Source organism: Eleginops maclovinus, chromosome 13, assembly GCF_036324505.1.
Source record: "Eleginops maclovinus isolate JMC-PN-2008 ecotype Puerto Natales chromosome 13, JC_Emac_rtc_rv5, whole genome shotgun sequence".
In the NCBI taxonomy this organism is placed as follows: domain Eukaryota; kingdom Metazoa; phylum Chordata; class Actinopteri; order Perciformes; family Eleginopidae; genus Eleginops; species Eleginops maclovinus.
Window position 1 is genome coordinate 7,920,408 of NC_086361.1, and position 26,897 is coordinate 7,947,304.

Here is a 26,897-nt window from a genome sequence, read left to right on the forward strand (position 1 = left end):
ACCGGCACCCCCCAGGGCTTTGTGTTGAGCCCCGTTCTCTACGGCCTTTATACCCATGACTGTGCCCCCACCCATCCCACCAATACCATCATCAAGTTTGCAGACGACACAACTGTGGTTGGACTTATCTCAGGAGGAGACGAGACATGAAGTCCAAAGACTCGCAGCGTGGTGTTCAGAGAACAACCTCCACCTGAACTCCTCAAAAACAAAAGAAATTATAATAGAGTTCTGGAAGAATAGTGCAGACCCCGATCCACTATACATCAACGGGGATTGTGTGGACAGGGTGCCCGTTTTCACGTTCCCGGGGATGCACATCACTGAAGATCTCTCCTGGACTAGCAACACCACCGCAGTAGTCAAGAAGGCACAACAGCGACTCTACTTCCTGAGATACTCAGGAAAAACAACCTGAAGGAGAAGCTGCTGGTGTCCTTCTACCGCTGCTCCATCAAGAGTGTGCTAACGTACTGTGTCTCTACATGGTATGCCAGCTGCTCAGCAGCGGACAAGAGAGCCCTTCAGAGGGTCATCAACCGCACAGAAGATCATCGGCTGCTCACTGCCCTGCTTGGAGGATTTATTCATCTCTCGCTGCCTCAGTAGAGCATACTGAAACACCCATCCCACCCTGGACATCATTTGTTTGACCAGCTGCCCTCTGGCAGACGCTTCAGGTCCATCAAATCATGAACAAACAGACTTAAGAACAGCTTCTACTCCAGAGTCATACGAGAACTGAACACTGCCAAACACTGACACTGACAACACTGATGATGGAATTCTACTCTTAATTTCATCTGCACCTTATGTATATATTGCAACTGCACTACTGTACATAGGGCCACGGCAAGTAGGAATGCGCAATATCCTGAAGTGCAATATCTCGCTGGCAATGATAGAAGTTATTGTGTCGTAGCGTGAGTGTGTCCATTTGCTTTGTATATTTTTTTTGTTTTGTTATATATTTTGCACGATTGCTGTTTGTTGTGGTACTCAATTTCGTTGTACTTGTGTGCAAGGACAATAAAGGAATCTAATCTAAATCTAATCTAATCTATTACACTTCCTAGGAAAAGTAAGGCAGCACAGTTTGCCATAACATAAGTTCAAACACAGCCGGAGTTTAATCACAATTTGCAGTGAAAATCAAACTGAGAGCAACAAAAAACCGAGTGTGTGTTGATGATGGAATAGCTATGACTTCACCAGAGAGAATCATGAACATGTTAGAGCCAGAAAACAACCTGTTCACACAATCTGACCGGCAGAAACAGAGATATCAGACCAGAGAGTCCGAGACCTGAATTACTAACCAGCTGTGTAACCACATGGGTTGTCATAGAAACCAGGTTTGGAGGGAACCTGGTGGTTATGGATCATGGGTATCAACTGCAGAATGCATGTGTTTATCTTGTGGTTTTTTGTTCAAACATTCAAACTAACCTTCTGGCACATCTTGTTTTACAGACGCTCTCGCCCCTGACAATGTTAACCTTTGACCCGGACCTGCGATGCCTGGCTTAGTGTGACATCCTGCCAAATGTCACACCCCCTGACCTATTGATGCTATATGAAGAGAGCGCCGGCTAAGTGCATGAGAAGGTTGGATGTAATATTTATAGGCTGACCTTTACTTCACCCTGTAGCAACTAGACTTAAAAAACTGCATGTTCATCTGCCCAGCGCAACGGGGAACTCAATATGTCTCAGGTTTGAATCCCACCTATGACTCATGTTGCCTATTGTTGCAAGTGTGGAGGTCACTCTTGGACTCAAGTCTGATTTAAAGGATACGTTTTTTTACTCAAAATCAACAATGAATTGATCCTACTAACAATACGTTTATATACATAGTGCTCCATTATTGTCAATGCACAACAATGAGCCACACAGTTGCATGCATAAAAACATGCTATTTGAACTCAATCCCAGATGCCTGCTGTTGCCCAAAGCACTCACTAGAGTCCGGAGCAGAAAATAGTCCTCAAAACATTTCACCATTAAAGAAATAAACAAAACATTATAGGGACAAGATGTTGAAGGGTTGAAAAGCTTTGTTTGCAAATAAAATGTTACTATATTCATTTTCAGTAAAAGCCAATATGTTTTAAGTTGAGAGCCAGAGACAGGAAGTCACAAAATAGTGAAAGACAGACTAAGACACTGACTGCTTTCGTCTTTTATGGGAATTGTTGACTGTCAGAGAATAACACTAGCCAGATTATATCGTGCTTTTAAACTGAGCGACCATGCCCTATTAAATCTGTACATGAGCAAATGCCATTTAAAAGTCTTTAATATTATGTTTTTCAGCTATATGAAAACCAATCCTATAAAGGAGACACGGATATGTTTTTTTTCTAAATGGCTGGAGAAGTTATTTGTCATATTGTCAAGATATTTTAAAACTCTTCCAATTTATAGTTGTCAATTCAGCCAGGTCATGTTGCTTAATAAACTGCCGTGCCCACACCATCAATAACAGACCGATGCTCCATTGTGTTCCAACAGCACGTTGACAGAGCATAATGGATGTGAATTATGATCCGGGAGAATCTGGCCTGCAGTCTGATCATCCAGGAATAGACGTAGATAGTCTCTCCGTGCAGGATACACAGGAGAGTAGGGATCAATCAACAGACACATCACAACATTTGTCCACTTCTCTATTTGGTTTTAATAAAATTCATTATATACTTTTTTATGATGTTTTAGATTTTGCATGGATTTGGCGATGTATGATTGATTGGATGTATTACAGTATTCAACAAATCTAGCCTAATGTTAGCATCAAACTATTTTTACTTTAGAGTTTGGCTGTTTGTCATGATTCAAAAACAGTGACGGTGTAAACTTTCTCATAGAGGTGTTTTCTGTTCATTGTCATTCTTTTCTGTTACTACAGGACTTTTTGCTACATGAAAAAAAAAGAAGCAAAACATGAATATACTGATTGTGATTTCATCCATCTTATCGCAAATAAGCGTAGCAGCAGGGGAGCGTAGTGTTTGCTCTAAGTGCTCCTTGATTACAACACTCAGAGCCTGAGCTTCATGGAAAGATCACCCAGCAGGCCTCCAGCTATCACAGAAACACAAGAAACACACAGCAGAAAGTGACACATGTATTAACTTTAATACAAATGTTATCTGCTTATTAGAATTCTTTATTGAAATAAGTCTAATGATTTGATAAAATGTACTGCTATGGGACCAAATAATGTCCATCCCTAGTTATCCTGTGAAGATCTATTCATTTCCACAGGTGTAAATAGGACAGAAAAAGCTTTGTGACATAATGGGATAATACCATAAGGCAACTTGAAATTTCCTCTCCACCTCCTTTCTGTGCATGCTGGGGTTCACGTAGCACCGGGTTCTACAGCATCACATGACTCTTAGTGTCAAACAGTGAACATGAGGGGTTTGAGAGGTCTGGTTTTGAACAGTATAAAGATTAGATACAGAGGAAGCATCAGACAAACTAAAAACTAATGACTACTCAAAGTGCCAATAGCTTTTATTGCCTAATCGATGGTGCTAAATGTATGCATGTACATTGATGACGCTAATATGATATTGCATATTATAATAATATGATAATGTTAAATAAATTACTTTTATTTCATTATTTTCTAAACTCACATGTATTTTTTAGTTTGACTGTGTTTTTTGACTTCGATTTGACTTTTTTTTGTTTTAAATATTGACCTGAAATCAACACCTAGGTAGTGTGTTGTAGGCCTTCTAAAACGTTGTCGCTTAGCAACTTCATTATGCATCTCCTGCGCTGGAACTACTTTTCTTTGCGTAGGTTTGATATTTTATGATAATAGGCTGTTATATCATATCCTTTCGAAATAAAAGTAGTTTACCGGAGTCCAAATGGGTCGGGTTGTTTTGTAGGACTACAGAAAGGCGCATTAACCTCTGTAAACCTCTTGTCTCGTGGTTTAAATAAATTATTTGGCAGGCAGCTGCACGCGACCTTGAAATTAAGGCTGGGGGCGTGCCCTGCCGCGCGCCGCGGAGATAAATTCGGTTGACACCTCGGCTCGTCCCCCGCTCTCTCGCCCCCCTGAGGACAGACAGACTGAGGTGCCTTCACAAACGGTACATTTACTTCTTCTCGAAACGTCTTCTCGTTTCCAGTTTGAATGAAGTTCTCATAACTTTTAAATTACGACAGTTAAGCTCTAACTTTGATGTGACACACTGTAAAAAACTGAAATTTCTGGGACCTCATTTTATAATTCCTGTCATTTTGTCTTCTAAGTCGTCTGCATGTTGCTTCTTTAACTTTTAAATAGCTTAAAAGTTCGAAGTATTTGTCAAGCATTGCAATGCAGTTTTCTGAATACTAGTTGCAGCTTAATTCTTTAGCAGGATGCCCTGTTTTGTGTTGCTTTTGAATAAAAGTGTATTAAATGTGTCAACTACTTTACCTTTCAGTGAGGACTAAGACCATATCAGACAAAATGGTGAAGATTGGAATCAATGGGTGAGTTAGTGTTTTTCTCACTTAGATTTTAATCACTATCATCATTTACAACATTTGTTTCTTACTATGTCTCCGTTCCCACTAGCATGCATTAGTCTTCAGAACAGGCTTGAAGTAAACCTTTTATCAGAAAATATAAATTACATAACAATCACTGTGTCTGCAAAGCTTTCCAAAGGTCAGTGGATTTTGTATGGCTCTGGAAAACCTCAAATGGGATGGTAAATAAGCAGATATGTAAGCAGGAGTATTGCAAACAAATAAGGTGGCTTTTTTGAATTTGAATTTTCTTAGCTGCATTTCTATTCAGGAGAATATGATTTGAGGGCAAGAGTAGATCCTTCATTTCCTAAATCACTGACATAATAAGCATCCCGTTGCTGGCAGTATACAGGTCTTCCATCCTCAGGACCCAGACAATGTTTCTGTGACCCTCATATCATTATCTGTGCAGAGAGAGTGTATTTTACTTAAAAAATCTTGATAGAGTCAGTTAAAGGACAATATATCTGGAAAGGTTATTTGATTCAATGAGGAGATGATGTGATATTTCTCTAAAGAAGATTAAGTCTTACATTTATACTTTGGGGATTTTATAAAGAACTAGAATATTTCAGAAACATTGATGTTTAATATTATTGCTGTGTTATTAAACTAAATATATTTAAAATGTGGGACTCAGGAACCTGAAAGATGTCCACATTGGTGTTGGAAAATAGTTATGTTTATTAGCTGTACATATTTTTAATTTAAATATTAATTCTTATTATTACAACAAATAATCAAGACTTTAATCAATAAATGACATTATATACTTTAGATACGCTGAACAACTGTACAGTATTAAACCTTTAGAAACATTATTCAAAATTAAATCACATTTATTAAATGAACACAATGACATAAATGCAAAATAAAACACAGAGTCCCTCTTCATACCTGAGCAAGACACTGATGTCATGTTAGAATAGCACCTTAACAAATAAATCATAAAATCAACATTTTAATAAATGTTATTTTGGGACAACCTCCAACATATTTCTTAAAAATAATATTCTTTGCCCTTTATGTGAGACTGTATCTCTGACTCAATGCTGCTGGAGATGGGTCAGGAAGCGTCTATTCTCTGGTTATTTATAGTCTGGGTGGTGTTGTGTTGTCACGGTTGTCGTCCCCTCTTCTTCCACACCCGCCGTCAGACCCTCCAATCCCCCCTCGGTCTGTACCGCTGCCCTCCTCAGCTGTCACATTCCTTTTTATACTCCCCTCGTCTATTTTTAACCCTCTAACCTTTCCGCTGAGGTTCAGGGATCATCCGGCCCGGCGGTTTATACACACGTGCGCTGCTTTCACTTGGAGATCTCCAGTGAAACATTTCCTCCTCTTCCTCCTCCTCCTCCTCCTCCTCCTCCTCCTCCTCCTCCTCCTCCTCTGTGAAGCAGCTGCTGTGGAGCTGCAGGGAGATTTAGCTCCTTGATTCTGGCCAACTCTGAGCCTCAGAAACAGGAGATGGGCTCCGGTCCATTCTGGCCTTCTGGCTGCATGGTGGCTTCCAAAACTAACTGAGAGAAACTCTAATGTCCACTGACGCTTTCCCCTCATGTCCATTCTTCCTGTGAAGGAATGCAGAAATGTAAACAATGTCTCGCATGAAACGCCTGGGGTTTGCTGCCTTGCATTTTTACTTTCAAATTGAATTTGGCTGTTAGAAATACTCCTGCTGCTGCCCCTTGAGCAAGGATGAATAGTGGAGGTCCACTGCTACAATATAGTTATTATGTTTCAAAAACAGGGAAAATATTTGTTTAGGTCCAGTTAAAAGCAGTTTGATTCTGTATTGTCTGTAATTTACCAGATATTTTTGACTTTTGGACATACATACTGTAAATTAGACTACACTGATTAGACTGTGAGAGTGCAAACTTCTCCTCAGCCATATCGTCAAACCAAACATAAACATTTAGTGGCTTCAGTTAAAGTAATGCATGTTTTTAATTATATCAGCTTTTTCACCTTTTTCCTGTACACTCTCACAATATAATCTATTTTCCAAGCAAGAAAGAAGGAAGATGATAAAGATAACATATAATAATATGCACACAAATGCGACCAAAGATTAATTGGATAAAAAAGATTCATGAAAAAAAATTCAAATACCCACAACTCATTTCAAAAATAAATGGATAAATAAATGGAATTGCAATAATGACCCCCACCATTAGTGACAACCTTGTTACTGGAAACTCTTTTTAACCCCCCGGTGCACTTTGACCTTTTGACTGTTATTTCGGACTGTGTGATTGTCTGTGTGTCAGTTAAGTTTCAATCTGTCCCATGATAACTTACAGTAATGTGACTCCTGAGCGCTGGAGCCATGTGATGTTACGTAACAGGACTCAGTAAGCGCTGAACATGTGAAGCACACTGTATGCCACACTGTAGAAGCACTCTTTCCCCACTGCGCCCTGTGAGTGCCATTGAGCAAGGCTCTACCCCCCCCCCCCCACATTTGCATAGTGCTTAGTGACATTAGTTCCACCTAGAATGTTCAATATATATATATATATATATTTATATATATATATTTATTTTTTATTTATTCATTTACTTAACAGGGGCAGTGCACATTAATCAACAATTCTGTAATTGAGCCAGAGTGAGCCAAGAGGCTATTTTTCATCTGTAGTCCCTGGACAGATTTTGTTAGTCACCCTAAAGACAAATTTAATTTCAAACAAGTACATAACAATCAATAAAGACATACAGTAATGGAAATGTTTTGTTTTTTTTTAAACAATCAAATAAAACAAAACAATGATTTTCTTAATTTCTTTTAAATAAAGAAAATCATCAAGTGCTGCAGCCTCGCCCCTTTGCTCTGATGAAGGTCAAACAGTATATTAATATCAGATTTCAATTATACACAAACGGGTGAACTTTACTAGTTATGTGGAACTCTGCTCTCTGGACGTGAGCTCACTTTTATTCCTTTATTTGCTTTAAACTTAGGGAAAAAGCACAGGTCGAGCTTTGTCAGTCTGACAGTAGAATCAAAACCAATTGACAACACCTCCTAAAGTGGCCATTGACAGTCAGATGGATGATGTATTGTGTAATTTCTTCAGCCCTTAAACATCCTCTGCCTTCGGGCAACACATCAGGGTTCTCAGGCTATCAAATGTTCCTGAGTGCATTTCTATTTTACTGTAGCTAATGTGTGACCTTTTAAAAGGTCATTCAGTGTCTGCGAGTTAGCATTGCCCTTGTCCTCCTCTCCTCCTGAGCGATGAAAGGAAGAGATTCCTCCCCTCACGCTCTCTTAGATGATCACTCATTATTAGAGCCCTGCTGTTTTCTCTTTCTTCCAGTGAAGTGGTTAATATGAAACTTTGTCCTAACATCTTCCGCTCGCTGGTTTCAATCCCCTCGCTGTTTGACCTGCTGTGACGGCAGCCATATTAGGCATAAGCAGTCTTTCGGGTGCCGGTGCCAACCATTGTTATCTTCAGTCAAGGTTGGCAGGCCTTGTATAGCCATGCTGTCCTCCGCTGTCACTCCCACATTAGTTTGTCTTCCAGTGCCACCTGCTGGTCAGCCAGATGCAGTGTGGCATGAGATGTATGGAGCAGTCTTGCACAAAAGCTCCTCTAATAAAAACATAAAAGAGGTTTCTAAATTATTCGATTCAGTCAAGTCAAGAGGGCCATGAGGGATTTTACAGACTTTACAGGGAAGACAAAGCATTCCCTAAGTAATTTTACGTGATGTATACTCTTATTTAATTTATAATGTTTTCATGTCCTGCTGTCTGTGTCTTTCAATTCCCAAATAAAGTACTTTTTTTACATGCTGTCATTTTGCTAAGTTTCCCCTTCTCTATCTGTTTAGATTCGGACGTATCGGCCGTCTGGTGACCCGTGCCGCTGCCAATGGAGGCAAGGTCGAGGTAGTAGCCATCAACGACCCCTTCATCGATCTGGACTACATGGTGAGGCGACCGACTGCTCTCCATTTTCTCCATGACAGTTTTTCATGATCATGTTGTATTTCTCAAAGCCTTCCAAAGTTCATTAGAGTAAAAATGAACTGCGTTTAGTCAGACATTCATATTTGAGTAATAGGAGGTAAAAATAATGGGTTGTAAAGCATTAAAAAAAAGACAGACAGCTTGTACAAAGTTATTAAGACCTTCCTGTGGAGAAGGTACATTTTCCAACCACACTAAAGACCCTGCGTTTTGAATATTTTCTATGTCCTGTTAGATTTAGGTGTTCATAGCTGTGGTTTTAAATGTTTCCTCTTCCTATCTCCCCCTCCTGCAGGTCTACATGTTCAAATACGACTCCACTCACGGAGTGTGGAAGCACGGAGAGGTGAAGGCAGACGGCGGCAAGCTAGTCATCGGCAACATGAGCATCATGGTCTTCCACGAGTATGCACACTTTAGATTTTCGTTCAGCTTTCCCTGTGAGTGTGTGTCCAGCACAGTCTAACCTCTCTAATGTGTGATGTTTTTACACAGGAGGGACCCCGCCAACATTAAGTGGAGTGATGCTGGTGCTGACTATGTTGTCGAGTCCACCGGTGTGTTCACCACCATCGAAAAAGCCTCTGTAAGTTTAGCCTCTGCCCCACACTGATTTCCCTGGGAGACACTTATAAGAAAGAGTCGTTTAGGCAAGAAACGAGAAATTCTACAACTTCCTTTTCATCTGTTTGTATATCAGTCAAGTTACAAACAGTAGGCTGTTTTCTAAACGTCTTACCCTCTAACGCCACTTCAAGTCAAATGTTTTATTCTGGACATAATTTCTTCTCTTAATTAAAATGAAATAAATATAATAACATTGGTCATTTCTTGAACTTTGACATTTTTTGTGTTCTTCTAGGCTCACTTGAACGGCGGTGCTAAGAGGGTGGTGATCTCCGCTCCCAGCGCTGACGCCCCCATGTTTGTCATGGGCGTCAACCACGAGAAGTACGAAAACTCCATGAAGGTTGTCAGGTGAGAGTCCACAGTTTGTACAGATTTTTGTAGTTATAATCACAGTTTTAGTTTATATTTATGACCTAAAATCTAAAGGAAAGGTCACCTGATCCTCCTGTTTTGCCAATGAGAAACAAATGTCAAACCAAAATCATCTCCTAAAATAAGCTCTGAGTGTAGGTGCAGTAATACTTCATATCGTCGGTTACATGTAGTCTCTCTCTTGTCTCCATAGCAACGCCTCCTGCACAACCAACTGCCTGGCTCCCGTCGCCAAGGTCATCAATGATAACTTTGGTATCGTTGAGGGTCTCATGGTAAACAGCTCAGACGTCTTAATTTAATACAATTACACGCTGCGGTAACACATCTGTTGTTGATGGGCTTTTAAGGATAAATGGAAAGGAGTTTGAAAGATCAGTTTTAAGAAATCTGGTCACAGTCAACTGTATAAGTCTAATGCTTCCCTCTGCTCCCTCTCCTCAGAGCACAGTCCACGCCATCACCGCCACACAGAAAACCGTTGACGGTCCCTCAGGTAAGCTGTGGAGGGACGGACGCGGTGCCTCTCAGAACATCATCCCCGCCTCCACCGGAGCTGCCAAGGCCGTGGGCAAGGTCGTCCCCGAGCTGAATGGGTGCGGTGAACTTTCAGATGATTTCATACAGGGTTGTGACCAGGGTTATCACTGTTAACTGGAACTAAATAAAGACGACATCCTTGAAGAAAAACTACAAATAAACTGATGCTCCCAAACTCACTCTAATAACTGAATCCAAGCTAAGACGTAATTGAAACATCCAAACTAAAATAATTTAAAATATAGAACAAGTATAGGTTTGGCAGTGACTTAGGGAAGCAGTCCGTCAACAAGGAGGATATCTAATTCATGCTCCCATTGATAAAAGTGGCAGGTGTGTCGGCCCAACACACTACTATTATTTCAAGTAGGCAGCTGAGTACATGCAATCATGGTACGCATTGAGGCTGATTATATATTATATATACTGTATGGGATAGACAGAAATAAAGTATTGCCGTTTTCTAGCTGAGTTCGAATTTTGTCATTCCTTTGGAGGAAATAATCGAGGAGGGGAATAAAACAATAATACACAATAATCTGTTTTGATGGTTTTACTTTGTCTGATTGTTGATGGTCTGTTTTACAGCAAACTGACCGGTATGGCTTTCCGTGTCCCCACCCCCAACGTCTCCGTCGTTGATCTGACTGTCCGTCTGGAGAAGCCCGTAAGAATCCTAACTCTTATCAAATGAAGTTTAACCAAGTGGCCGCTTAACTTGGGAACCATTATACAGCTGAAAATGATCTCACATGTTTATTTTTGACTGTTCATTTGGGGTCGGAGAGGGAGAAAACTTGGGCTCGACCATTTACATACATTTTTTATTCATAACACTCTGTAGCATAATTCTGTTTCTTAGACTTATAGAAAGCTTTTAAACCTTTAGTTAAAATGTATAAAAATATCTCGCCCTTCAGGCCAAGTACGACGACATCAAGAAGGTGATCAAGGCCGCTGCTGAGGGACCCATGAAGGGAATTCTTGGATACACAGAGGACCAGGTACAGAAAAATGTCAACATATTCTCTTGCTAAGTTTAATTATTATAGACATGTCTGAACAATCAGATGCTATTTTGATAGGTGTGTGTATAGCCATACAAAATCCACTAGATGTCAGCACATCTATTCTGCTACAACATGGCACAACAGGGTCTTATGCAACTTCTGTAAGAATTGATAAAGGTATATTTAAAGTTAAAAAATAAATATAATCCATAAAACCATGTCTGCAGATATGTGTTCTTACTTATTCATCCCTAAGTTGCAGCATGTCATGCCTAATGCCACTTCTGTCCAGGATCAGAAATGACATACTGATGAGTTTATCTAGTTGTCCCTCTGCCCGTATAAACATTTGTGTACACCTCTTTCTGCTCAGGTTGTGTCCACAGACTTCAACGGCGACACTCGCTCCTCCATCTTTGATGCTGGCGCCGGCATTGCACTGAACGAGAACTTTGTCAAGCTGGTTTCATGGTGAGTTTAAACTCAAGAGAAAAATGCAGCACATTTCAGCATTTAACCCTTAAAAATGTTACATGGCTTTGCTACTTACAACTGGAACCCTTGAATTCTGAAAAATGAAAGCCTTTTTGAAATGTTTTGCTCCAATTGGACAGGTTTTTCCAATAATGAATATTCTATATTTCCCATCCTATGCAACTTCAATCTCTGTTCATTGTTGGTCTGCAGGTATGACAACGAGTTTGCATACAGCCACCGTGTGTGCGACCTGGTCCTGCACATGTTCTCCAAGGAGTAAAGTCCTGTCACCACTCATCGTTTCCTTCCCATGATTCCCTTTATACTTCACCTATGCAGTAACTGGATGCTGTGCCATCCACCCCTGCAGCAAAGATCTTCCTGAACAAAAGTCTATCTGATAATATAAATATTAATACCTTTTTATATGATAAAGTCGCCTCTGCTCTGTCCAGCAGTGAAGTCTGCACTAGCAGTGTTTGTAGAGAGGATGTTCCATCACTGAACTGTATTGTACCGAATGGTCTTGTTGCACTTGACATGATAATAAAGTCCTCACTTTGTGGAAGACTTTGTTGTACCTCTCTTTTCTTGACAAAAGGTTTATTTTTTTATTATTTTAATAGATAAAAACCATGGGCTGGACCAGGACCATAAAGCTGTTAATGTAGTCCTTGACAAATGACATTGAGTTTGGTTTAAAATACAAAATTAATTTTGGGGATTGAGGCCAAAATCTAGTTAGGAAGGCGGATGAGATTTAGGAGAAAGGAGAAAGCCATACAGGAAGTGTAGTTTTCTGGGGAGACATGTCACTCTTGATCATTTTATATAAACAATGTGTCTCTCTTATTTACCTCTAACAAATGATGATGACAGTCTCGCCCCTTCTCAGGCTGATGGTGGTTTACACGTCAACCTCAATTCACACATTTGACGTTGCAACAAATGGATTTGTATCCGTTCATAAACGGACATTCAAATGTTTTATAACAAAATAAAACAGGCAATGAGATAGATGTATACATATATACCAGGAAATGTCTGTTGTCATATCTCTTGTATATAAAGTAAAGTATAAAGTAAAATAAAAACAATATGAGATTTGAATGTCACTATGTTTACAAGAAAGTGTATTGCTTTCTTTTCATTGTCTAGCCAAACTTAATTTAAACAAAGTAGCTGTAAAACTATGGTTAAAACCTGTTTTAATCCAGGATCTTAGAGCTATTTTGTTGGAGCTGTTGATACAGGTCCAGGCAAGTGCTATTGAATTTGTTTGAGAAACAAATGAGTATTTGGGATAACTATTACTATTTAAAAATAAAAATCATCTGGTCAGTGGCAAATTAATTGTATAAAGCGGCGGGGGAGTGGCGCATTACTGGGTAAAAAGGGAGTCAGAAAGGAACACATCCAACGTTTGACAACTGAAATAACTTATTGTCCCTAGAGACCAGGAAGTTATCGAGTCAGAACATTTCACATATTTCTTTCAATAACGTTTGCTATTTTTTTTGGCTGTTAAACATAAAAAGGATACAATTCATTATTGCATTATAGTGAATTTGAAATTCAGAATGCTAGCTAAATTGATTAACAATTGTAGTCACTAAACCTTTATTAATGGGTGTTTTGTGTTAAGAGAAGGTTAATTGGTTACCAGTCAAGCTAACATCGTGTACATGTTATTCACTTGTGCTAGATAATACTCCCTTCGGAGGAAGCAATTAGTTAGGTAATAGTTTATTCAGCCGCAACCACTGTGAAGTCTGGGGTAGATAATGGATATTTGTCTTTGATCTTTGGATTTTAAAATGTGATCTAAATGGTATTTTAAAACACTTCTTTTTATGTAACGTTAACATCCATTCAACGTATCCAGGGAGTTTTAAACCCTCCTTTTTGGGTGACTTTATCACAGGTGAACCTCTAGTTTGGTCTTACGGTAGCTGAGCCAGACTGCACAATGATCACTGCTCCTCTTTGCAGTCAGTACGGTATGTGAACGCCGCAGTCAGTCACTGTTTATCGCTGAGCTCTGCTGCACCGCTGCAAGACGCTGTCCTCGGCATCATTCACTTCATGATCTGGTGCAAAGTTAATGCTTCCTCCTCTGCCTGGCAGGTACGGTGCAAGGGGCTTCATTATATCTCTTTAAGCTTTATTCTAGGGTCTTAACATAAACAGTTTGTGATAGTGTGCGTCGCCACTGTGATCTCTCGACTAGAAATTAGTCCTGCGTAAAAGTAAACTCAGTCATCTTATTTTGCTGCAGCGATCAGCGGCGTGTTTGTGAGTTTAGAGGCTTCTATTTTATTTGTACTTTATACGACATGTGCATCGCCATAGGTTTCCTATAATATCCTATTGGTTATTTTGCTGCGATTTTAGATCTGCAGAGAATCCTTTTTAACCCTGTCATCTGACTTTAAGCCACAGCCTAGCACTCTGCTTAAAGGTTGGCGTCTGGTGTATCCAGTAAGAGGGGCAGAAAACAAGGCTGCTGGGCCTCATTCCGGTTCGGGACCTTAATCAGATTATAGACAAAACAATTTGAACTGTTGATAATAGACTGCTGAAGTCTGGGTTCATGCCGGATTTTGAGCACTTCAGATTTTCCTATTCGAGCATGAATCCGGTCCTGGGGGAGAGTGGCTTCCTGGCCCCGCAGCAGCACCACCACCAGATGACGGGCCAGAACGACTCCGCCATCATGGAGCCAGGCTACTTCCTGGGGGACCACGGTGGCTTCGGGCCTGATGGGTTGTCTGGGCTGGACCTGGGCTCCTTTCCGCCTTCGGGCCTCGCCTACCTGCACCTGGGCAACCCCCTGCTCCGAGGGCCCCCTGCGGCCACGGCGCTGCGCAACGACCTGGGCTCCAACATCAGCGTCCTGAAGACCCTGAACCTGCGCTTCCGCTGCTTTCTGGCCAAAGTGCATGAGCTGGAGCGCAGGAACAAGGTGCTGGAGAAGCAGCTGCAGCAGGCTCTGGAGGATAACGGTGGAGGGGATGGACACCAGAAGCCACAGACTAAAGATATGGGGGTCCAGACTGGATTTATCGGGCCTATTCAAGCCAGACCGGGCTTCATCCCGCTCCACAACGCCAACAACTCGGCCTACCTACCCGGAGGCCTCCTCTCCCCCACCCTGAACCCCCCTCCCCTCTTTGACAACAAACACCTGTTGGGGAACAATCTGAACCCGAGCTCACTATCCACGGATTCAAACTCCAACATCACCACTTCCGGTTTCTCCATCAGCCCGGCCCTGAGTCCTATTGACCCGTCCAAAACCATCACCAACATCAACGAGAAGTACACCTCTCACACCGGGACGAACACCAACTTCATCACTGCTCCTCCCCCCCGCTTTCTCCCCGGGACGCTCTGGTCCTTCAACCACAGCCGGCGGTTTGGCTCCGGGAGGGAGTCATGCGTCACAGGCCCCGGGGCCCCCTGGACTCAGCCGGACGGTGTCGGGGTCCAAATCGACACCATCACACCGGAGATCAGGGCCCTGTACAACGTGCTTGCAAAAGTGAAGAGGGAAAGAGACGAGTACAAGAGAAGGTAAGGGTTGTTTTAACTTTTCATTTCAATAGGCTGACTCATATTATAATAATAATAATAATAATAATAATAATAATAATATATTGTAAAAATCCAGACATTTGGGCATTTACGGTGCTGATTTCTGATGCATAGTGTACCAATATCAAACACATTTTATAGTTTGCCTTGATATTCAGTGAAATAATAAGGTTATATAAACATGTGTGATCTTATTGTCATGATACAATCTAATTCAGAGAAGATACTATGGAAATATGCACCATGCCCTTTATTAGGGTAATTGTGAACATCCACACACAAGGGAATTCAAAAAGCCATATATCTCAGCAAAAATAAAACACCCTCATCAAAATATACAGGAATTATCATCTAAGAAAAAAAAGATTCAAACAATATTGCTTTTATCCTTTATTTATGCAGGGATATCTTATTTAAGATTTTCAGTTGCGCCTTTAGAGCTTGGATATTTTACATGACTGTGTTGTGTATATCAAGTACTTATTTTTCATGCTTCATATTGTATAGAAGTTCAACATTTACAGTTTGTCAGTTGAGTGACAGTGTATTTTTGAGAGCTTCATGTCCCAACTCACTACAAAGCCACAATTTATTTTTGCATTGTAGGTTTTTATCCATCAATGGTTCTGAAAAGCTAAAATATAATTGAGTATGGTTGACTGGTATGAATGTGTCACCCCACAAGGATTTTGTGAAACAGTTTATGCCAAGGAAGCAATCACATTCTCTGCTTGTATTGAGTCATCGACAGCAGTGCTGCAAAATGCTGAGCAGGCCTGCTTTATGGCAAGCTTTACAGGATTTTTAAATTATGTGACATTAATTCACAGAGGATTTTGTCCAAAGAAACCAATCTCTAGTCATAAAAGCCCAATGTCTTAAAAAAGTGAGTATGTTTCTTTTTCTTCATTGTGACATAGATTTATCTTATATTTATTTCACTATTTACCTGAAAAACTTGCTGTAAACAGTGTCCCACTTTAATTTAAATGTTCTTTAAAGAAAATAAGGAATAGTGGTTTTAGATACACAGTAATATTCAACACATATACTTGGTTACTTCTGTTTAACTATAGGATATAACATGCTTGGTTTGTGCAGAGCAGGATGCTATAAATGATGCTATCAGAGCAAGCCATTTGTTTTTATTTGAGGCGTTTGAGAATTAATCTATGACATATAAACCTACATTTTGTTTATACTCAGCAAGCAGTTTTTGTTTTGTTAGCACGGACCGGTTACACTCTTTAACACACACTGCTGCTTTATGCTAAAATGCACTGACCTCAGTGGTTTTTCTTCAGTCTGCTGAGGCAGGACGCCCCTGCAGGACAAACCTTCAGTCACATTGATTTCAGATCGTGCAGGATGTTTTACTGAGCAGCAACATCTCTCACTCTGACCTATGGTTGTGTGCTTAGCATTGTAATTTTACTGCTGCACAAAAGTTTTATAGGGGTTCACAAATTTAAGCATTTCATAAAGCATTATGCTTTCTTAATTTTTAGAGAACAAAATGAGTTGTACGCGCAAAACAGATCTATATGAACAGTAATGTTGCATTTGAACAACATCCTTTCTGTCTCCTAAACCTTTGCACTGTGATGAGCCTATATGGGCTTGAAACATACGCTACTTTTTATTTATAAGTTAAACATACTTAAAGGTTCTTTTGTGAGTCTTCAGGAACGCAGGTGTGCAAATTGCTGTAGCTGGTATTTCATTCAGCAGTTTAAATTAGTTGACTTGTCGGAGGCTGTGGCTCAGTGGATTAGTGCGCTGATCTTTGGATCAGGGGAGCACTGGTTCCATCCACACGGCAGTTAGTAAGTAGTTGTGTCCCTGGGAAGGACACTTTACCCAAACAGCTCCTGTGGGGACGTTCCACAGTATTTAATTTATGTAAGTCGCTTTGGATAAAACATATGCAATGTAATTCTAAAATTATTTCAAACCTGGATGCCACAAGATAAGCTTGTGATATTCTTAAAATATCCAAGAGCCTTTTGTGTTAATATGTAGGCTGGAGCCAGTCTTTCATAAAAACAGAAGACATGAGTCCCCTCAGTCACCCTACCTTAGGCAATTTAGATCAAAAGACAAAATGGCCTTCTCTAAACTGCTAGGAATAAAATACTGACCTTTCATATTTCTAATGGAGAAGATGTCCAATTTATTTATTTTTTACATAAAGCATTGGAATTTACTCATAAGTATAGCCCCTGGTTATTAATCATAGGATACAAACTAGGATTTGTATAAACACAAATTCCACAAAACTAACATCAAAACAGATTTACTAAGGGATACGACCTCATTGCCCTTGAATGAAGTTAGAGCTGTGTTTCTAAGTGTATATACTGTATACTTCTGAGAACAGACAGCTTCTTCCATATCACAACTTTATTATTATTAATCTTCTATTAAGGTTTAAGAAGGAGTGTCTTTATTTAGCTCTGAGTGTTTGGCTGCCTGTGTGCCTAAAGGGAGGAACTGTCTGAGGAAGAGTTCATCCTGTTCTCCCTCACACTGCTGGCTCCCATCTTCCTCTCCATTCTTTCCACGTCTTCTTAATTCACTGTCATTTTCCTTCTTCTCTTCTTTCCTTCTTCCTCTCATCTGGTTTTTGTCCTGCCACCTGCAATGCAGCACTGGGCTGTGACCGCCAACAGTGATGTCACCCAGTCTGCCATCTCTCCTCTCCGTCTCCTCTCCATTTTTTATTTTACCCTCTGCGTCCCTCTAAGTGTTTTCACTCTGTCTCTTTTCTGCTCACATTTCTCCCTCTCTGTGGCCTTGTCCTGTTTTCTATTGAATTGTTTGCTGCTGTCTCTGTTGACTCCTCATCCATCTCTGCCCTTCTGCCTGCACACACCTTGTTCCACCCCCTCCCCCCCTCTGTCCCATGTGAGCCTCAGCAGCGTCTGCCTGGCGCTGACATCATCATCAAAATCACGCTATCATCCACATCCCCCAAACCCCACGACTCTCTTTAGAGCTCTTCTTCTATTCAATTCGATTCAGTCCAATGAGGCTATATTATTAAGATAAACATGTTTTTAAAAGCATACACATTATGTGGCCTAAAAGAGGGCAAATACACCCATATGTGTTTCTAATACACCATGCATTAGCCTACAGGAAGTAGAGGTTTAATTTACGTCATCCTCTTCATGACGCACCATTTGCTGACATCACAGCTCATGAGTGCAGTGCAGCAGCCCAGTGTCCTTATGACATTCTCAGATACAACATTATTGATTTAAACATATTTTTTGAAGATTGTTTTGCTAAATTCTAGCTTTTTGCATCATGTAGCAGCATGAGGTTTAGATAAACCGGCTTCTGTGTGCCCAGTTACTGTATGGCAGCCTGCAGAATCACTGCAGAGCCACGTGTGGAGACTAACAAACAGAAGAGAGCAACAAAAAATGTCAGCGTTCTCACTGTGACACAATCTGCGTAACACATCAATGTCTGAGTGTCTCTCTACATAAACCAAATTTGATGTTACCCTTTTCATATCCAACACAAGTCTCACTCAGTGATTGTACACTCCCTGTGACTTGTACTCGAACACTCAAATTGGAACTCAGCTCTGTTGACATGGAGACAATCCCATCTGAGGTCGTCCCCCAGAGACATGATGTCATAATTCCAGCAGCTCCAGCTGAGCAGTGTTATTGGGAAGGACAAAGAGGACACAACAATTGGAAAGAAGCCAGAATAGAAGAGATGATTTGTTGAGTGTATTTAAGAAAACGCACTATTTATTTTAAAAGTCAGACACTTAAACATGGATAAAGTGTTCAGAACAAGAAGAAGTAAACCTCAGCTGAACTCAGCTCTGCTTGCTAATGTAGCATGTCAATTCTTTTGTGAATGTCATTTGACATTATGTGTTTTTTTGCCATCAGTGTCAATCATTAAGTCACAGCTGCTCAGTTTTAGCACCACAATAATATCTGGCAAATCTCTGAGCTATAGATATATAAAGAAGGAACAAAGAGAGCTCTGGTTCTGGATCTGTATGACCTTGTGTGTGTTTTGGAATCGAGAAACAAATTGTGATTGCATTTTAAGACAACACCCAACACTAAAGTAATCGGGATTCAGTTTCCCATGAGTTGTTGCCAAGGTATTTTACTGTGGACAAAAAATGTTGGATTAACCCCCCAATGGACTAATGGCTAATGTGCTAATGTGGCTCAAAACAAAACTTAATATCTACTTTGACCTGAGATCGCATTACATTAGAGGGACAATCAATCAGGATAATAAGTCTTGCATTTCAGAAAGCCTGTAGTCCTGCAGTGTAAGGTCAGCCTCGGCCTCGTCACTCTGTCTGTTATTTCTGTCTTCTCTCCTCAGTGTTACAGCTTGCTCTTCGTACTGTTTGTGCTCTACATGCAAACCACATGGTGTCCCTTATGTAACAACAGCTGCTGAGTAATACTCTAGCTGGTAGGAGGCGTGTTGATGCTGCACAGTGTAGGTCACTCAGGGAACATGGCGTGTTTGCCTGAAAGCTGCAGAGAGGAAGATCAGGAAGCTTCACAGGCAAAACATTTCCCCCATCTCACCGGCCTGATGATTAAGCCACATGCATATCATGCCAGACATTCAGCTGCGGTTGTCTGCTGAGACTTTAATTATCTTTAACAATCAAATCATTGTTGAATCTCCTATTGTTATAGAAGTCAGCTGAAGAATAAAAAGAAGTAGGAATGGTTAGTTTATATTATGTGATTCTCTGTGTTATAACATTACTACCTCTTGTGTGTGTTTGTAGATGGGAGGAAGAGTACACAGCCAGAATGGACATGCAGGAGAAGGTGGCTGAACTGGAGGAGGTAAAGATACATCTGTTTTAAACTTTTAATTTATGAAATGATGGCTAACACTAGTCTGAGCTACAGCTGCATGTCAGCTATCGTCTAAGTCGAACATTCAAGATTTGTGTGTGTGTGTGTGTGTGTGTGTGTGTGTGTGTGTGTGTGTGTGCAGGAACTGCAGGAGAGCGAGGTGTGTCAGGATGAGCTGGCGATGAGGGTGAAGCAGCTGAAGGCCGAACTTGTTCTCTTTAAAGGACTCGTCAGCAATGTAGGTCTGCTCCGAGCTGTGTTTAATTTTATTTATTAAAATGTTTAAACTGACCATATATATATAGTTACATATTATACTTTCCCTTTTGATCCATTTTGTTACTTTTTTTCTATTGCTCCACACAATCGCCAAATGTTTCGAGCTGTCTGAAATAATCCCTCCTATCTCCGTCAGAACCTGTCAGATCTGGACAGTAAGATCCAGGAGAAGGCCATGAAAGTGGACATGGATATCTGCCGCCGTATCGACATCACCGCCCGCCTCTGTGACGTGGCCCAGCAAAGAAACTGTGAGGACATGATCCAGATGTTCCAGGTATGTTAGGGGGGGTGAAAGGCCCCTAATAAGTCCTCCTCCTTTAAGCTAACATGTACTATTTCAGCAGGTGGCCACGCCCCCCTCCACTCTGGGTGGGCGTTCCAGAAAACCAAGCGGCCAGTCAGCAAAATGCGGGGACGGAGACGATCTGAGCATGTCTGAAAGCGAGGGAGGCGGGGCTAAAGATGAGGACTCGTGCAGCACATCAGCCAATCAAATCAACGAGCAGATGCAGAGGATGCTGAATCAGCTGTAGGTTCTTTTGCTTATATTTCATTTACACACACCATTTTGATAACATGCCTATTGTGTGTGTGTGTGTGTGTGTGTGTGTGTGTGTGTGTGTGTGTGTGTGTGTGTGTGTGTGTGTGTGTGTGTGTGTGTGTGTGTGTGTGTGTGTGTGTGTGTGTGTGTGTGTTATGCAGGAGGGAGTGTGAGTTTGACGATGACTGTGACAGTCTGGCCTGGGAGGAAACAGAGGAAACCCTTCTGCTCTGGGAGGATTTTCCTGGATACCCACTGGGAGTGGAAACACAGGGAGAGGTGCACACACACAGACACACACACACACACACAAACACACACACACACGCACACACACACACACACACACACACACACACACACACACACACACACACACACACACACACACATATGTTGTCTCTACTGTTTGCACACTTTAGACTTGAATCCTTTAAATAATAAAAGAGTTCAGTTTGCTTTTACTGTTCTGAAATATTTCAAAATAACATATACCAGAAACACCAGACAAAACAAACTCTATCTGATTTAGACGTTGGGCTTCTACAAAAACAGAAAGTAAATCAGTTTTTTGCTTTGACTCTGTGTTTAAGATCACAGTCATCGCAGAAGCACTTCTTTCTTTATTTTGAAAGTCGTATTGGCCCTTATTGTAGTCCACATAAAGGGGTATAAGTTACATTTCTTTAATAAATAAAGTCAAAAGAATAGACCATTCGGAATCGGAAATGAATTGTTACCCTAAAATATTTTAACTTGAATCATTTAGAACCACAAGTGTTCCCTCTTGGATTCAGATGTACTCTGTTTCTCAGTCCTGACCCGATGGACTGTGGTGTTTGAGTTCAGTCTGGTGACGCCGATGGCTCAAGTCTTTCCTTTTGACCTGTAAGCTGTTTTTAACCAGATAAGCCAAAGAGGCTAAGGAGCTGACCTGCTCAGTGACGAGCTGAAAGAAAACAAAACAGATTATCTTAACCCACCTGTGGTACACTCACACAGGTTGTGTCCCCTTTTTGCTGCTCAAACATCATTTTTTGACTGTATTTTAGTGTTTCCATTATTCTGTCCACACTTCAACATTTGTGTTTCTTTTAATTATGGTGTTTATCAAACAGTTTGTGAACATACCTACAGTATATATACTTGAGCTACTCACTCATGGTATATAAATAAGCAATGGTTGATTGAGTAGTTCAAGTTCAAGTATTTTGATGTAAATGTGTTCCGGAATTGTCACGTCATTTGTTAAGCATCTAAAGACCGAGCGAATCGAATCAACTAACATACTGTTTCATAAATACTCAAAAATGGAAAGTGCTACCCAAGTTTGTAAGAATGCACTCTTTTTTGGTTCTTTGGCTTTACGGAATAAGGTCTACCTCAACATGGAGTTTCTTTTGCTTTCAACAGAATACATATTGAAATACGATGATGTGCTAACTACAGTGATGTTGTATCCACTCACTGTATGCAGCTGCAGCAGCAGGAGGAGTCCATCGAGGAGGTGATTAAAGACACAGAGTGCATGTTCAAATCCAGAGAGAAGGAATACCAGGAGACCATCGATCAGATAGAGGTGCGTCTGATTCCATGCATTCTGTTTATTTCGTTACATTCTGAGGATTGACTTCTCATACTGGGTATAAAGACGGGTGTCCTTATTTTTCACACAGTTCTTAATCTTTTGCACTGATATTTCCACTTAAGAGTTTCATGGTGATTGTCATTGAAGTGCTCCAACTGCGAGTCATGTTCCATTGTTTTATGGGAAAATGACTGGCTTTGACTTCCAGAAACAGGGAAGCAGATATAGCATCTAATTTCAGAAATATAAAATAGTATTAATACTGAGTGGCTTGTGTCATTCATGGAAATTGAGTTGAGTTTGTGTTTTCTCTCCTGGTCAGCTGGAGCTGGCTACAGCTAAGAGCGACATGAACCGTCACCTGCACGAGTACATGGAGATGTGTTCCATGAAAAGAGGACTGGACGTCCAGATGGAGACCTGTAGGAGACTCATCACACAGAGCGGCGACAGGTATATATTATACAGTTGAATGCGATTCATATCAATAAACAACATTTCAGTTTATCGTGCTTCTAGTTGATAAGAAAAGTGGCCGACTGAACTTGTTATTTATACATTGTATCAGGCCACACGACCTCCACCAGCAACACCAGAGTAAACACGACAATCTTCATTTTTCAATCACTAATAAAGTTAGTTCACATTAAGCAGCAAATTACTTTTGACAGCTAAATGTGTTAGCAAACTCACAGTAAACTACTTTAAAGCTACATTTATATGGAAATAGTAAGGTTGTATTTTGTTACCTTTGTTATGGGTGTAGGTGATGTTGCTTATTTAAACTAATGAACAGTCTATCATATCCTGATGATTGGAAAAGGCCAAAATGCATACAAAATGTAGTGTTTGAACTTAAGAAGCAAAAAACATACAGTTCAAATAATCTTTCTCCCTCTACAGGAAGTCGCCCTCGCTCATCACACTGACGGTGGACGACTCCGACAGCGAGGAGAAGAAAATGCCGGCCCTCCCTGCCGAGTCTGAGACGAGCAAACCTTACTGCGACGCTGCCATCCCTCCCCTCACCTGGAGGAAACCCTAACAACACACACACACACACACACACACACACACACACACACACCCTGCTGGTAAATAATCACTCCAAATCTCTTTTCTTCATTCAGTGCCGAGTCTAAATTGTGGTTGTGTTTCGCTAACCATGAAACTTCCATACACCTAAAATTATCCTTGGTTTTGGTTTTTGTAGACTTATTTTAAAACCAGCAGGTGTAAAATGTTCTCTTTGAAAAGCATCCAGTCTGATGTTTGGTCATTTCCACTTGCTGCCAACCTGAGCAGATACATTTAAACAAAAAGGTGGGCTTAAAACTGTGTAGATTAAACAAAACCGGATTTGCTTGCAAAGCTTTTACCTTATGGTAAAATATAGAAAGATTTGAGCTTCATAAAAAAGGACAAAAAATGTATTGATGACCCTCTGCTGTCCTCCTGTGGTTGTCAGTGGTAATTGCACCTCAGTGAAGGTCAAACAGAACAAAATGGCACTTTTTCACTGGTTCTGTTCGTCGAATAAAAGGATTTTTTTTATTTTGCACTATGACATTGATATTTAATGATGTATCTGATTTTTTGCAGAGTTTCTCTTATCATGCATTTTCAGCTGCCAGCGAACAGAGAGGCAGCGACGCACAAGTAATACATACTTATGTTCTGAACAGTTTTACTTATTATTTACAATAATGGAATGCTTTTTCTTACTTTTTGATTTGATTTCATTTGGTGTAATTCTGTCATGTGCAAGAATAGCAGAAGTTTTAACCCTAAACTGTGATCCAATTGACATTTTCTGGGATATTACCGAACGTAAGTTAGGATCCAACTTCAAAAATCCTATTAGACAGATGTTGAACTATCAAAACCCTACTTGCCTTAAACTGATACACCACATTTTAGAAATATCACAGATTCTCTGAACTAAAGTGAAAGTTATTCAGGAACACTGTCTAGAAAATGCATCATTCATTTAAAAAGTGAATATTTGGGAACTCCACTTCAGATTTCTGAATGTGAAATAGAAATTCACGATGATATATTTAGCTGCTTAGTCGGCCATATATGAGGATTTTCTCTGATATAACATGTAAAAAAGTTGAGGTAGATTTCTTATTTTGCCCAGTGAATATGTACATTTTGCATTGGATTTGCATCTGCCAGTTGGCCATCATGATTACAGTATGCATATTAATATGCTAATTCCACAACAGAAGCTCGATAATTAGGTGGAACAAATATGTGCCTATATTGGATATCGGCAAAGTCCAATTTCAAGCATAAATAATTTCAAACAAAATTTTTGCTGAGATTTTTGGATAATGTTACTTTAAATCTGTCACAAACACACACTTAATATAATTGTTTGTTTTACATTTGGGAAGGCACCTCGTATAAAAGGACAGATGTAGGACTGTAACTCCTTATTTATTAATCTTGCAAGTACTTTCTAGCGAATGTCAAATATGAAGTGTAAAAATGTCTTGATAGCCAAAAGCTTAATATCTTCAGTTTACTACTAAAGAAGACTCAAACAAGCTAATATCTATACTCGACGGTCTGGAACTGGTGAAATGCCTGGAAACTACTAATTGTTTCAGTTCTTGACATATCAACTTATAATTAATATGCTAATTAAATCATTGTGTAAAGAAAGATGTGACATGATGTTAAGATTAATATGCTATTTAGAGACACTAGGCAAAAACAGAAATCTAAAGGGCATTTTATTTTTGTTTTACAAAAGCTAAAACCTATTTTAAGAATATACGGTTTGTAAAGGCTAAGTAATATTGTAACTAATGTACATAACAGGGCTGTGTATAATGCTTGTAAGCTTCATGTTCTATAATGTAAATTAAGCAGAGGTCAATGCAATTGTTCATTTGATTTATCGTTTAATTTAGGGTTAATCATTGCTATTACTCTCAACTAATTTAGACTTATTTAATTATCATATCAGTTCATCTGGCACGAATAAAGTTTGAAAAGGGTTTTTTTGGGGTTTCAGAGCAAATATACCTGCAATAATGATAAAAAGTTAAATTAAGCTGAGTTTTCCTGTTTCCTGTGAGTTTATGAGTGTAAATACGCCAAGGAAAGAAGCCGTTTTGCAGGAGGAGGAGATGATTTTTTCAGTAGCTGCTTCTCTGTCTTTGTTGATATTATGTGTTCCAAAGGTTCACCCATTCAAACACTGAAACATGTTTCATTAAATGAATGTCTGCTGAGTTAATAACCTGCCATGTTCACCCGGTAACCAGATCCATGAAAGGAACTCTTAGTTCTTGGAGAAGAAATGGACTATTGTGAAAAATAAGTCCTTTAATGTCAAGGAAAAGCAAAGCTAAAGCAAAGTGAACGTCACCCAACTTATGAAACTGTAAGTGCGCTTCAACTGAACTGTTCTATACTGTCTGAATGTAAATACCATTTGAAAAACAATAATAAATCAAATTGTAAAAAACATTTAAAGGCTTCATGAAACAGGAAATATATACGGCAGGACGCAAGAATTTCATCAACATGTATTTGAGCAAAGCACTATGAACACTGCTGCAATAACCAGACTGGACAAAAAACTGTTGATTGTGCAGACTGTCTGAGCCTGGATCGCCTGCTCACTTCACAGCTCAAACTACTTATTATTTTTAATGGGGTCTTTAATGTTGTTTCTTTGTGTCACGAGGCTGTATGTTTGATCAATTTAATGAAAAATGAAATATTGCACAGAATAAAAACATTGAAAGAGAGTGTTTGCATGCTTAACTCAAGGACTATAAAATGTACTATTTGTCCTGGATTGGTTGCTTTATTTGACTCTAAAAATAAAAAAAACTTATTTTTATTTTATGCTTAAAACTTACTATACTTTGACATGTTTATGTAATTTTAATAGCATAATACATTTTGTGTGCGACTTTACATTGCATATAAACCTTTTATTGCATACACTGAGATTACTACTGTATTTTGTCCACATAATATGTAATGTCAATTGTTTATGATAAATTTGATATACTATACTTAGTGATTTTTGGGGATATTTTCGACACTCAATACTAGGCTGTTACTTTTCTGATATTTGTAGCGAAGTAGAAGTACAAAGTAACATAACATTTGTACAAGTGTAGGCTACTTAAGTAGAGTACTTGAGTAAAAGTACTTGGTTACTTTACACCACTGACTTCACCATCATTAAAGTGGTGCACGTGCGCAGCACTTTTGTCTAATTTGACATTGCAGGCTTCAACAAATATTGATTTTGATTCAGTTCCGTTCCGTGTGTGTGTGTGTGTGTGTGTGTGTGTGTGTGTGTGTGTGTGTGTGTGTTGGGGGGGGGGGGCGAGAGGTACGTGACGAGTTTTACACAGCGATTTCTATTGTATTTGCGTAGCTTCTTTAATTTAAGTTTTCTTTATTTTTAAAGGGTACCGGAGAGAAG

General features: G+C 39.9%; 2 protein-coding genes across 3 annotated transcripts; both read left to right on the plus strand.

Moving 5' to 3' along the window:
- The first annotated feature begins 3,914 nt into the window (after nucleotides 1–3,914).
- Nucleotides 3,915–12,132, plus strand: LOC134875113 (glyceraldehyde-3-phosphate dehydrogenase-like). The gene is made up of 12 exons (XM_063899541.1): nucleotides 3,915–4,118; nucleotides 4,458–4,506; nucleotides 8,395–8,494; nucleotides 8,829–8,938; nucleotides 9,029–9,119; nucleotides 9,396–9,511; nucleotides 9,729–9,810; nucleotides 9,980–10,131; nucleotides 10,664–10,742; nucleotides 10,996–11,079; nucleotides 11,459–11,556; nucleotides 11,773–12,132. Exons 2-12 carry the CDS (start codon nucleotides 4,484–4,486, stop codon nucleotides 11,840–11,842), a joined length of 1,005 nt encoding a protein of 334 aa, XP_063755611.1. The 5' UTR covers nucleotides 3,915–4,118; nucleotides 4,458–4,483; the 3' UTR covers nucleotides 11,843–12,132.
- Nucleotides 12,133–13,597: 1,465 nt separating this feature from the next.
- Nucleotides 13,598–26,300, plus strand: iffo1a (intermediate filament family orphan 1a). Of its 2 annotated transcripts, none has more exons than XM_063900028.1 (9): nucleotides 13,598–15,138; nucleotides 19,952–20,012; nucleotides 20,167–20,262; nucleotides 20,440–20,580; nucleotides 20,648–20,835; nucleotides 21,009–21,126; nucleotides 22,325–22,426; nucleotides 22,758–22,888; nucleotides 23,339–26,300. In XM_063900028.1, exons 1-9 carry the CDS (start codon nucleotides 14,156–14,158, stop codon nucleotides 23,478–23,480), a joined length of 1,962 nt encoding a protein of 653 aa, XP_063756098.1. In that variant the 5' UTR covers nucleotides 13,598–14,155; the 3' UTR covers nucleotides 23,481–26,300. The 2 variants fall into 2 exon arrangements, with proteins under 2 accessions (XP_063756098.1, XP_063756099.1); XM_063900029.1 differs by having other exon boundaries at nucleotides 20,651–20,835.
- The last annotated feature ends 597 nt before the right edge of the window (nucleotides 26,301–26,897 follow it).

Bases quoted from the DNA above. Each gene is read 5' to 3' on its own strand.
- LOC134875113 (XM_063899541.1), top strand. From the start codon at position 4,484: ATGGTGAAGATTGGAATCAATGG. The intron at 8,495-8,828 runs GTGAGGCGACCG...CCCCTCCTGCAG, and splicing joins TCATCGATCTGGACTACATG to GTCTACATGTTCAAATACGA. The intron at 10,743-10,995 runs GTAAGAATCCTA...CTCGCCCTTCAG, and splicing joins CTGTCCGTCTGGAGAAGCCC to GCCAAGTACGACGACATCAA.
- iffo1a (XM_063900028.1), top strand. From the start codon at position 14,156: ATGCCGGATTTTGAGCACTTCAGATTTTCCTATTCGAGCATGAATCCG. The intron at 15,139-19,951 runs GTAAGGGTTGTT...GTGTGTTTGTAG, and splicing joins AGAGACGAGTACAAGAGAAG to ATGGGAGGAAGAGTACACAG. The intron at 22,889-23,338 runs GTATATATTATA...CTCCCTCTACAG, and splicing joins ATCACACAGAGCGGCGACAG to GAAGTCGCCCTCGCTCATCA.